Source organism: Limulus polyphemus, unplaced genomic scaffold, assembly GCF_000517525.1.
Source record: "Limulus polyphemus unplaced genomic scaffold, Limulus_polyphemus-2.1.2 Scaffold118, whole genome shotgun sequence".
Classification (NCBI taxonomy): domain Eukaryota; kingdom Metazoa; phylum Arthropoda; class Merostomata; order Xiphosura; family Limulidae; genus Limulus; species Limulus polyphemus.
This window is the reverse complement of record NW_013665728.1, coordinates 167,680-180,435: the sequence shown is the minus strand read 5'-3', so window position 1 is coordinate 180,435 and position 12,756 is coordinate 167,680. Positions and strand designations below refer to the sequence as shown.

The 12,756-nt window shown below is 33.7% G+C and overlaps 1 protein-coding gene across 1 annotated transcript in view; it reads right to left on the bottom strand.

Annotated features, from left to right (window-relative positions):
• The window catches only part of LOC106472235 (hormone receptor 4-like), a 66,645-nt gene that overhangs the window by 15,690 nt on the left and 38,199 nt on the right, over nt 1-12,756 (bottom strand). The window contains exon 4 of the mRNA XM_013932867.2: nt 11,067-11,128. Within this exon, the coding sequence (XP_013788321.2) occupies nt 11,067-11,128 (62 nt within the window). The remainder of the gene's footprint in view (nt 1-11,066; nt 11,129-12,756) is intronic.

Genomic DNA, 12,756 nt, shown 5'->3' with positions numbered 1-12,756 from the left:
TATCGTATTAGTAAGGTAAAGTAAGTACTACTTTACGTACGAGTAATAATAGTAATACACACACTATGCTACTTAGTAAGTAGTAACGTACGACCTACATATATATATATATATATATATATATATATATGATTATATTACACTTTTATGGCAAGCCATGGGAGCCATACATAAACTATTAGTTCAACCAGTAGCCTAACTTTGGACTATGCATTATGGTCTGCAGGTCCGAAGTTAACAAAGTCATAACGTATTAAATCAACGCGTTATGAACCTGTAAATTGGTAGCCATTAGGGTCACAGCGTATTAAATTAAGGCATTGTCCAAGTAGCAAATCTCATTTCACGTTACATAGTACATTTGGTCTATTTCATTCAAATAGCTACATGATATTGTCAGGAGGGTAACTCCTGCAAACCCTGCCCCTGAAACACCAAGGCAGTACTTCCTTGATGGGAAAGTATACAAATTAATATATTCATACCTGTGTATTAAATAATATGCTTAAAAATATGAGACATAGCAAGAATTAAGACAGTCTTATTGGCTATATCGACAACGCGTTGAGTCACTATATCACGACTCTCTCTTTGGGCAATTATCTACAGGGCCATACCGCGTTGATCCAGAGCGTTGTAGAGACATCATGTGATTGAATATTATGTTATCATTGGCTTATTCGTCAACGCGTTGAACCAATACGTAATATACTAAACATGACGATAACATAAAACCTCCTTTTTGTTCAACAGAATACCCTCTCTAACAGTGCTGTTGGAGGTGGTATGCAAAACGATTTAAGACTAACTTCATTTTGGCATAATAGTAACATAAATGCCACTACTGTATTGGAGTCATTTTGCATAGCATTTCATAGTGTTACAAGGGTTTAAAAAGATTGTAAACCGGTACTCTATAAGATACGATAGGGTTTAACGAACTAATTTTACATGAGTTACTTTAAAAAAAATCATACTATTTGACCATTTTAAAGTACAAATATCGACGTGCACTTTATTAAAAACAGTTACTAGATGTACTTCTGCAGGGTCCTCGAAAGTGTTCTGTTTTAATAGTAAATAATATCAACATTAAGAGTAATAAATATTTTTATTTCTTACTTTTGAAGTTCATATGTCATGCTTTGTTGTAGTCTACAGAGTCTTTTCGTGATTCATGACAGGCGTACGTTTTATTGACATCATAACAATACAAATTGCAATGTTAAGTATCCCTTATGTGACGTCATTTTAGTGTCTACAGACAGACAACACATTACTGTATAGTGGTGCGACTTGTTAAAACAGGTGACTCCTCCAGTCGGCCTTCGGTCCCTTTCGGGGAAACAAAGAAGGCTTAATAATGGGTTGTGAAGCTGACCAACCTTCATTACAACCTAATAGAATAATCCGTATCTATCATGATATATAAAACGATATTTAGAAACAGGCACGAATGCGGACAGTTAATTAATGAAAATAATATCTTTACTATTCAAATTGGCAATGAATTGGTTACCTTTAGATAACTGATTATGAACATAAAGATAATTAATTATTAGCAGGTCTACCACAAAAACTATGTACTTGTTACTGTCTCTATTGCTCATATTAATTACTTTGTTAATTGAGGTTAATGTAATAATTTGATTGCTTTTTCGCTTACAGTGATAAAGAAAATAATCAATGTTTTGTTTGTTTGTTTTAACGCATTAAGATATCTGTGTTCTGGCCACCGCGGGGAATCGAGCCCCGAATTCCAGCGTTGTAAGTACGTAGACTTACCGCTGTCCCATCAGGGGTCATTTGTTTTTTGTTTTAGAGCAAAGCTACATTGGACTATCTGTTGTGTCCACCGCGGGGAATCGAACCCCTGATTTTAGTGTTGTAAATCCGTAATAGTTTGCTAACCTTTACTGAAGAGTCTACATGGTTAGAAACCTGCAAAATTGGAATTTTCAGCCTGAACGGCACCTTATGCGCATGACAACTAAACAGCCAGATCAGAAACTCCTAGGGTTAAGGTATAGTTGTCCCTAACTTTTAATTACCGACCAGAGGGAAGGCAGTCCGCTAGCAGCACCTGCCTCTGTAACGAATTTGTTCGGCTCTTTGAAGTAAATAACTGTCACTTTCATAGCGCGTTCATAGCTGAAAGTGCGAATAACGTACAGCTGCGTTACGTCTCGATTCCCGGACCCTTTGATTCGCCACCTAACATGCTAACCATTAGGCCACGCCCGACCAAAACCAGTAACAAAGCAAGTGGAATAACTGCTTTCTCATAGTTGAATTTAAAAATCATTCTCATGTATATTTTCTTGGGGAAATATTGCTCGCAGACAAAATAAATCTAAGCCGTACTTTTACCCTAACTTACAAAGATACAAATTTATAAGTGCTCTAGTTATTATGAAGAAAATATACAAGTGTAAAAACAGATAGCACAAACAATTAACTAAACCTAAATACGAGATCAATAAATTCCGCCAACTGCACAAATAATAACGTAGTGATGAATGAAAAAATGAAAAAGCTTGTAAATAAGTTAGCATAAATCCAATACAAAGTACTGGACAAGAAGACTACACCCAATTAATTATCTCAAATATCGCTAATTATAATATGTTTAGTAATGATCAATATTTATGTTTTAAATGTAAATACAGTACCAACGAAGTCTGATTCTTATTAGATTGTTGCCCTACGGCGTTAAGATCATTAAAAAATATTTTGTGTTTATTATTAAGATCGCTTTTACAGAAACCGTAAAGGGTTTAATTTTGACGCACACACACACACACACACAGATAGAACAGATATGAGCAAAACGCGTCAACACTTTCTTGGTAAACATTAATATTAATTCGTTAGTCAGAGAAGAGATGTTATCGTCATCGTATGTGACAACGCCGGGACTACACCTATATAATTCTATAGGGACGTTGAACAACATATTTTACCTAGTATGCCTGGTTTTATTGTTATCAATGTTATTATCAGTCTTACAACTTATACTCGCACTATTTCAATCACCATTTTCTTGAGAAAACAAAACAAAATAACCACACACACACACACAACACTTATACTAAGTAGAAGTTCAAATTATACATTCAAATAGTTTTGTCCAACATAATTGAATTACCAGTTTCAGCCTCCCACCCATTGGCTCAGTAGTAAATATGAAGGCTGATAATGCTAAAAACGGGGTTTCGATACCTGTGGTGGGCACAGCAAAGATAGCCCATTGTGTAGCTTTGTGCTTAACTACGAACAAACCACTTTTAGTTAAACTTTTACGGAATTATTTTTCTTTCTTTCATGAGATATTTAAATCATTATTGTGGCAAGTGGTTAACCATTTTGAACACCTGTACGGGCAACTCAAGCACTGAAGAAAACCCTTAAACAATACGTGCCAAGTAACAAGCAAGTACTACTAAATCAAGTTATGTCTGTAAAGAATGGTTGTCAAATTTATTAATTCTTTATTTCTTTGCAGCCGCAATTTAAGCAGTTCATAAGTTATTTACATTTCTAAAAAAAGGTTAGACACAAATCATTAAAATCGCAATATATATATATATATAGTGTCAAATGTTGGCTAGTTCCATGTTGTAGACAAAAGAAAAATATTATTCTTTACAATATGTAATTTTAACTTCTAAGCAACTACTGAATATTAATAAAGCGAAGGTGGAATTAATAAATATATACAAATAATAATAATAAATCAAATGTTATTCGTCAAATTTACAAGGTTTATGTGCGTGAATTTTCAACTTGACTCCAAGACATTTCACTTAATTCTATTAGCTTATTTGATATACTGTGCAAGGATTTTAAACTACGCTCACACGTTATTGTCAACCTTCTTTACTTAAATCGTTCCCCCGTGACTAGACGGTTTTTCAGAGTTAAATCTGTACTTGTAAGCAAGCGACTGTGAGACTATACGATTTTATAGAGTTAGGTCTATTCTTGTAAATGAGCTACTTAGTGACTGTAAGCGTTAACATAAACAGAGTCCTAGTAGAGTTGATGACGAATGACCCACTTTTTAGATAATAAAAGTTCAGAGACAGCTTGAATGGGTAATGAAGAAAACTTTGTTATAAATGTACAACGTTTCGACAAGATTGATTATGACTAATCTTGTCGAACCGTTGTACATTTATAAAAGTTTGTTTATTATTTATTTGTAACTAAGCACAAAGCTACACAATGGGCTATCTGTGCTCTGCCCACCACGGGTATCGAAACCCGGATTCTATCGTTGTAAATTCGCAGACATACCACTGTGCCACTGGGGGGCATTTATAATAGTTATCTTCATTACCCATTCAAGCCGTCTCCAAACTGTTATTAGAGTCCTAGTAGGCACGAGAGGAGTTCTATGGAACTTAAATAAAGAATTTGTTGTTCAATCCATGTTTTTTTGTTCTGCATCATGGCAAAGTCTGCTCTGATTGCACAGTAAAAACAATATAAATTATTTAAGTTTCTCAGGTTGATTGCTTTATAACATCTGGAAATCCGTATTGAAAGAGTAAAGAATAAATTTATTTTAATTATTATATACTTTATTCCACTTATTAGATGCAGTATCACACTTATAACCATCAACAGTGTTTGCCATTATGTCTTCATATAGGGTTAAATCTTTATTATTTATGTAAACGCACATTTATAATTTGTACACTGTAGTTTGTAGAACTCCTTATCATTTCTTACACGTCAGTCTGCACTTGTGAATACTTGAAGATTTATGTTTGCTAATTACCAACATTTCTAATCACATAAGGAGAACGTCAACAGAAACAAGAAGTAACGTTCAACGGGCTGTGGACAGACGTGGTCGGTCTAGCGGTTAGCGTGCCTAGACTGTGAATACAAGAGTTTATGATTTATGTTTCGTTGCCTTCCCTCTAATCTACCAGTATATCTTTGCTCCAAAATGTTAAATAAACACATTTTAATAGGACCATTTTCATTTTTTTATCAGCAAGGGTAAACTCTAAAGTTACCGATAGGGGTTCGACTGCATCAGATTTTTAAACGTATTTTTTAAAAACTATTTATACACCAGATTGTATATGGGTCCAATAATTTGGCTACAGAATACCTAATAAAATATGTGTATTTATATACGAGTCCCAAAAATATCTATTGCAATTAATCTAATAATTGTCCTAAATATTTTATACAGAAAATGAATGAATTCACCCAATGTTTTTAGTCAATTCTTTACAATTTGTGATGTAACAGGGGGGGGGGGACAACTACAAGAAAAACACAAAATTGCTAAATATGATACAATATACAGTAAACTACCTCTTCATACTGAGTTATCTTTCACAAGTAAAAAGGGCTGCCACTTATAGTGTGAAATTCATCTCAGTTTCAGCCTTTTTTTTCTGGAGCTCTTTTCTAATATTTTGCAGCGAATAGAGTTAGCTTCAGGATAAGATGTAATTGAAAATTTTGAAGGTGACTAAGAATTTAGCAGAAATGACTATATGATATCCAAGAAAGGAAAGAAGGAGATACAGTATATTTATTGATGATACAGGCTCAGAGGTAAAAAATATAAGACTTATAACGAAAGTTATGAGGAAGTAGGTTGGTTTACAATACCGAGACATCAACCAACTGGGTGGGAAGTCATCTGCAAATACTTGCAAAGAAACACCTTGTCCAAATGGGTATAAAAGAAGAAATACTGATACAACATTAACTAGATTCGATCTATTCATGGAGAAGAGCTCTATGGAAGAAACTCTAAAGTGGACAACAAGTTATAATGAAATAAAAAAATAGTAGCATTCGGATTCTAACAAGCAGCTATGCTTCTTTGGCGTGATGGCTTAAAGAATAAAGCCAATCGAACAAATCTGGAAATGAGACAATAATGTTCCACAAACAAAGGTACGTGAAAGTTTTCATCAAATTCCAAGATTCCTTAGATTTGATGATAATACTGAACAATGAAGGAAAAGAAAATTCTGATCCTCAATAAAAGCAGCTTCAACGAATGAGTGCAGGCACTTTATCAGTAGTTGTGTTATGTATCAACAGCAAACGTGTCAATGCACTGATGAACAACTAGTCACGTTCCGAGGCAGGTGCTTCTTCAGACAATGTATTCCAAGCAAATCTGAATATCATGGCATCGAAATTTGGACTTGTTGTGATAATGACAAAACTAAAAAGGATGGTGGTCAAGTAAATAAAATCCGAAGTCTACTGCAAAATCCGTGACTAGCATTACAAAAAAGTGGTCGTTGCAAGTTCTGCCTTGAGAAGTTGAGAAAAAATGCAGGGGTAGAGGTGAAAAGTGCCAACATTTTGTGTGTAAAGAACAGTATAAAATATTATACGTATACATGTTAAAGAGTTCCTTTCTTTTTCACCATAACATTATTCAAATTACTAAATTAATTTAGGTGACCATATGATGAAGTAAAACGGGTTCAAAACCCCATAGATATTATAAAATATTGTTTGTTTGTTTTTAGAGCAAAGCCTCATTGGGCTATCTACTGTGTCCACCACGCGGGAAATCAAACCTCGGGTTTTAACGTTGTAAGTCCGTAAATCCATCGGGGGATTATAAAATATGATGTGACAACTGTGATGGTTAAAGTTGAAAGTATATGTCGTTAACGCATTGTACAAATATGTGGTGTAGTAAATTAAACCTAAAAATGTATACATTCAAAAAATTTCTGTCTAATATAATTAAATTACCAGTTTCAGGTAAACTTCTCGATATGAGATTTTTAGTGTCATATTACTCTTATCAGCTAATTTTAAATCAGATTTTATAGGTTTATAATATTGAATATTGTTGTGTAATATACTAAGCATCAATATGGAAAAATAAAAGTAATTAGGAACCATAAGTAGTGTAATTTTCCATGTATATATACAGGGCTGGATTAAGGTATGTGGAGGCCCTGAGGCAAATATCCTTATGGGAGGCCCTTTCGAATATAAGAAAAAAAATCGTATTTTATTAAAAACAAACTTTCAAATATAAGATATAAATATATAAATCGAATATCACAATATTCATAAATAATGTTTACAAAATATTCGTGGGGGCCCTGTGGCAGCTGCCTCATTTGCTTCATGGTTAATCCGGCACTATATATATATATATCTATACGTGTGGTCCATTTCTTGTAGACACTACCGATAGCGACATGAAATTTATAAATTATTGGTAATTTTAGGGTTAACTAAGCATTAATAATCTATTGTAATAATACTCAGTTGTTGTTGTTTTTTTCTGTCCTGAAAATGCAAGTGCACCTTACTATCCAAATGCGCATGTGCGCGCACTTTTTGAACGGATGTAAACCAAAGGCGGATGTAAATATACTTTAAGAGACAGTTTGTCAACAACACATTAAAAGGTTTTTATAAAGGTCTAACGTCAAGTCGTAGAACAGTATTATAAGTTTATTTATTGGTAGTAAACTTTAGCTCTAACTAACCTAAAGCAAAAAATGTACACAAGTTAGTGTCAACTTATCTCCTTATTGCATATCAAATATAGGCTTGTCTGTTTATTTGTGGTTAAGCACAACGCTACAAAATGGGCAATTTGTGCTCTCCCCACCACGGGTATCGAAACCTAGGCATTACTCTATAAAGGCTTAGCTAATGTTAGGCCTAAGACAAATGGACTTGTAGATTCCGGTGTCTGTAATTATAATTTGTTTTGTATTATTCTAGAAATATCTCCCCTTCCCAGTACACAGTTGTATGTCTGCGAACTTACAACGCTAGAGACTGGGTACAGCACAGATAGCCCATTGTGTAGCTTTGTGCTTAACTTTAAAAAAAGAAACAACAACAAGCAAATCTAGAAATCCTGTATTTAAAGTACTGTTCCAATAAAGATACTAATTTGACAGCAAATGTTTTGCAGGTCTCTGCTAGTATCCGCAAGAATAGTGAGAAGGCTTATTACAAGAATAAATAATAAAATAGTGTTTAAATAGATGATATCTCATTGCAATAGCTACTAGCATTACTGTAAGTAGTAAATTAGGGTTAGTCTGCATATCGATATGGTATTGCAGTAGATTTGACATGCTTAGTACATGTGACGTTTAAAGAAATTCAACGATATCATATTTTTGTCCAAAATATTGGCAACGTGTTTAATAGCTCGTTAATTTTCGTTGAAAAGTAAAATAAAAAAAAACAAAAAAACACTTAATATATATTTAAACCAGGTAATAGGAAAAGCTAACTTTAGAAATTTGAAAATTTTTGCTAATAAAAACATAATACTTATTGAATGAGGATTATTTACTTGCCAAATTGTTTAAACAGTATCAATTTTAAGAACAACTTTTGTAGTGTAATCATTCTTTAAGCGACTAATAGCGTTTATCTTTAGTGCAAGAAACCTCTAAACAAGAACAGTATGCACATCAACAGTTGGAAAACCAAGAATCATCAGTATCTAGTGTAGGGTTTGTTTGTAATTAAGCACAGAGCTACACAATGGGCTATCTTTGCTCTACCCACCACGGGTATCGAAACCCGGTTTCTAGCGTTGTACATACCGCTGTGCCACTGGGGGGGGGGGCAGTATAGAGCCCTAAGAAGCTTCGAGATTCGATTCGATCGTGAATCTGGATCGAGGATTCGATTCGATTCGTTAGCTGGGCTCCGATTCGATATTTTCGAATCTACATCACTTCCGGTAAACTTTATAATTTAGCTTTTAATTTAGTCTATATACTGGAACCTATTTCCTTATAAGAACACTTTTGTACCATTCTTCTTCCAGATGTTTAAGTACATTATATCTTTTGTTTTTAGAAATATTTACTTTTATACTCATTATTAATTGCACATAAGTAAAGAAACCATTTTGTATCTAATTTAAAATTTAATTCAGCCTATATACTCTATAATGTATATATATGTACAGACGATTCAAGTCGAGCTCGATTGGTTTCGAATATTTCGGGATGATTGAATTCGAAAATAAATTGTGATATGCAGGACCCTAATCCAGTATATAGCACATATACTATGAAATTTCTAATTTTCCCCCCTCATATTTAAAACTTAATTTTCTTTTATTTTAGAATAAACGTATTTAAAACTACATCTACTTCTACGGTGTTTCATCTGTCCTTTTTTTAATAATTAGGGCCTAGTATGACTTGTTGGTTAGGGCGCTCGATTCATGAGCTGTGGGTGGTTCTATCATCGAATCTGCCTTTCATCCGTGGAGGGGCGTTATAACGGGACAGCCAATTCCACTTTTCTTTGGTAAAAGAGTGGCCCAAAAGTTGGCGGTAGGTAGTGTTGACTAGCTGCCTTTCTTCAAATCTATTACTTCTGAATCGGGGACGGCTGGAGCAGATAGTCCTCGAGTAGCTTTGCACGAGATTCAACAAACAAACTTTATATAATTACGTTTATTAAGCATTTGTAGGCGATTTACTTTTTATTGTTTTTAGATTTATATCCATTACTGTTTTAGGTTTTGGTTTCGTATCTACATACAATGATATTGTTATTATATGTTAAGAGCTTTCGACAATTTTCTAGATAGGACCAACTGTATTTGTTATATATATATACACACACAACTCAAGAAACATTTCCCACTGGAGTCATTCAGGAGTATTGTGTTAGCGCATGTTAGTGATCCACGCACTTGACAGTACCATCTATAACACAAATGCAATATTTGAATTTTGCGACATACTGTCAGGAAAATCTAACAACTTCTCATTCAGTTCCTATTTGGGAGGCTATCTCACGGAAGTCTTCCTTAAAATCTAACAACTTCTCATTCAGTTCCTATTTGGGAGGCTATCTCACGCAAGTCTTCCTTAAAATCTAACAACTTCTCATTCAGTTCCTATTTGGGAGGCTATCTCACGCAAGTCTTCCTTAAAATCTAACAACTTCTCATTCAGTTCCTATTTGGGAGGCTATCTCACGCAAGTCTTCCTTAAAATTCTGCATAAAAATACATTTTCAGAGTAAAGCACTGCACATTAAACTATAGAGTTTACCAATACTAATCGTTACAATAACACTGACCCCTTCATTATGAGCTATTTTTGATTAAGGTCCCAAGAACGCCATCATTCTGATATATACATATCGTAAAGCATTTATGACAAAATTTGTAGAAGAAGCATTTTTTTTTTTTTTTTACATACAGTCTTTCAGTTTTCATATCAAATCATACTTATAAAATAACTATAGTCCTTATAAACTATATTAAACATATCTGTAGACATTTGCAGTGTTACTTTAAAAAATATGGTTATTTCATTAGGTTTACTGCTTGCAATTAAAACATCGATGAAAATACCCGTATCATATGTGGTAGATAAATACGTACGTGACCTTAAAAGTTATTAATTATACCATGAGCTACTGGTTACGGAAATGACCTTATACCTACGTACTACCTAGAACGCAGTAATTGTTTTTCAATGTGAGTTTGTTTTCATTGCATTCGCTGTAACTTATTATCCATGGATAATTATGGGAAAGTACCATATTTATATAGAAATGTTTGTATAAGTATACAACTTACTTTTGGGATTGTTTCACGAGTAACTGATTCTTCTTTGAACTGCGCAAAGCAACTGCATTTTTTTTGCAGTGAGCTAACTACATGTAGAGTTATGTTTAAAACGCAGGTTATTTTGCTGTATTAAAACTGGCGTTTTTCCAGTTTTAACCGTCATTATCTATAACCCTCATAACTAAACAACCATTTAATGGTTTTTATGAAGGAAATATTCAGGTACATGTTTAAATGGCTTTCTTAGAAAACGAAACGTTGTATCGCTTTTTCTTGGTAATCGTAAGTACGTATGTGAAAACAATAATTCCGGAAATGAATTTACTACTACAGATGGGTTTATTTATTTCGAGTTAACTTCAAGGCGTCGTACGTTATCAAAATAAACAGATGAACTTCCCAAATCAGCCATTTTATAGGTTAACCTCCTAAGACAGCCATCTTTCAACTCCTTAAAATATATATGAATCAACCGACTTACTTTATAAAGATTATACACAGCACCAGAATTTCTTCCGCCTGGCATTCTGTCTTCTCGAACGGCTGAAAAGAAAAGAACGTTGTCTCTTATTAAAACCCGATTTTAACGTAAAAATTCCACATTAAACACTAGGATTGTTAAACGTTTTAACAAAGGGATGAAAATCTTAGAGAAAACATTAAAAAAATTCAAATACATTTTCAAATTGAAAATAAAACCCAATATCTTTAAAGGTAAAATGAAAAAGGAAACATATAAATAAATTTGAAAACAGTTGTTTATAATCTCATGGAAGAATCTCTTTAGATTTGTGACGTCATATTCATTAGTTTTTCGTAAAACTTAAAAATCACTTGCACGAAAGTTTGAGGCCCGTTGTTCTCTGTTACATAATTTATTCATCTTGATATACGTACATGCAGCACACTTTTTACAGGCATCCAGTACTGAAAACATATTTGGGATAAATCTTGAGGCTTTTGCGACATTCACTATTTTGAGTTTTTGTGATGATAGGGAGAGAAAGATTTTGTACAACTGAAAGCAGAGTTGATCCTGTTTTCTTTTTCCAGTTTATCTCAGCTGCAGAAATAAAATGGTGAATGTTGGAGAAACACTAGAATTTATCTCAAAACTTCTATGAAACAAGTTGTCATATGACTTTCATGTGATCTACACAACATATAACCATGACTTTCATGTGATCTACACAACATATAACCATGACTTTCATGTGATCTACACAACATATAACCATGACTTTCATGTGATCTACACAACATATAACCATGACTTTCATGTGATCTACACAACATATAACCATTAGAAAAGGTGTGTATTACTTTGGAAAGCATTATATACATAGCAAAGGCAAATACATCTGTAAGAGTATATAGGAAAGAATGTGCCACAGATTCTACGGCAGTCTTAGATGGTATAGCAAGACATAGTCATCAGCTTGGAATGTACAATAGTCTGTTTATACTCTACACAAGATTGTATTGTAATAGCTGTTAAATTAAATTCAAGAAGATCCTAATATCCAATGTTTTAGTATAACTTTTTCGGAAATATTAAAAATGAAAAAATGTATTATTTGGAGTAAAAAGGTTGGCAAAGAAATTAAGCAAGATTCATTATTCACATGCATTAATAAAACAGCGAATTAATATCGTTAAAATTCTTCGATTTAGTTTCAAACACACGATGTATAGTGGCCCGGCATGGCCAGGTGGTTAGGGCACTCGACTCGAAATCTGAGGGTCGCGGGTTCGAATCTCCGTCCCACCACACATGCTCGCCCTTTCAGCGTTATAATGTGACGGTCAATCCCACTATTCGTTGGTAAAATAGTAGCCCAAGAGTTGGCGGTGGATGGTGATGACTAGCTGCCTTCCCTCTAGTCTTACACTGCTAAATTAGGGACGGCTAGCGCAGATAGCCCTCGTGTAGCTTTGCGCGAAATTAAAAAAAAACATACAAACAAAACATGATATATAGAATACACCAAATTTCGGTATCAATGCAGCGTGGTTATAATGAGCTTTCAAAAACAGTAATATTAGCATGTTAAAAGTCGGAGTGTTAAATATCCTATTATATCCCTAAAACAAAAAATGTAGGGCGCGTCTCCATCGTGGTATAAACGTAAAAAAGTAATTGTTATTTAAATTTAATTATGAGCTTTCTT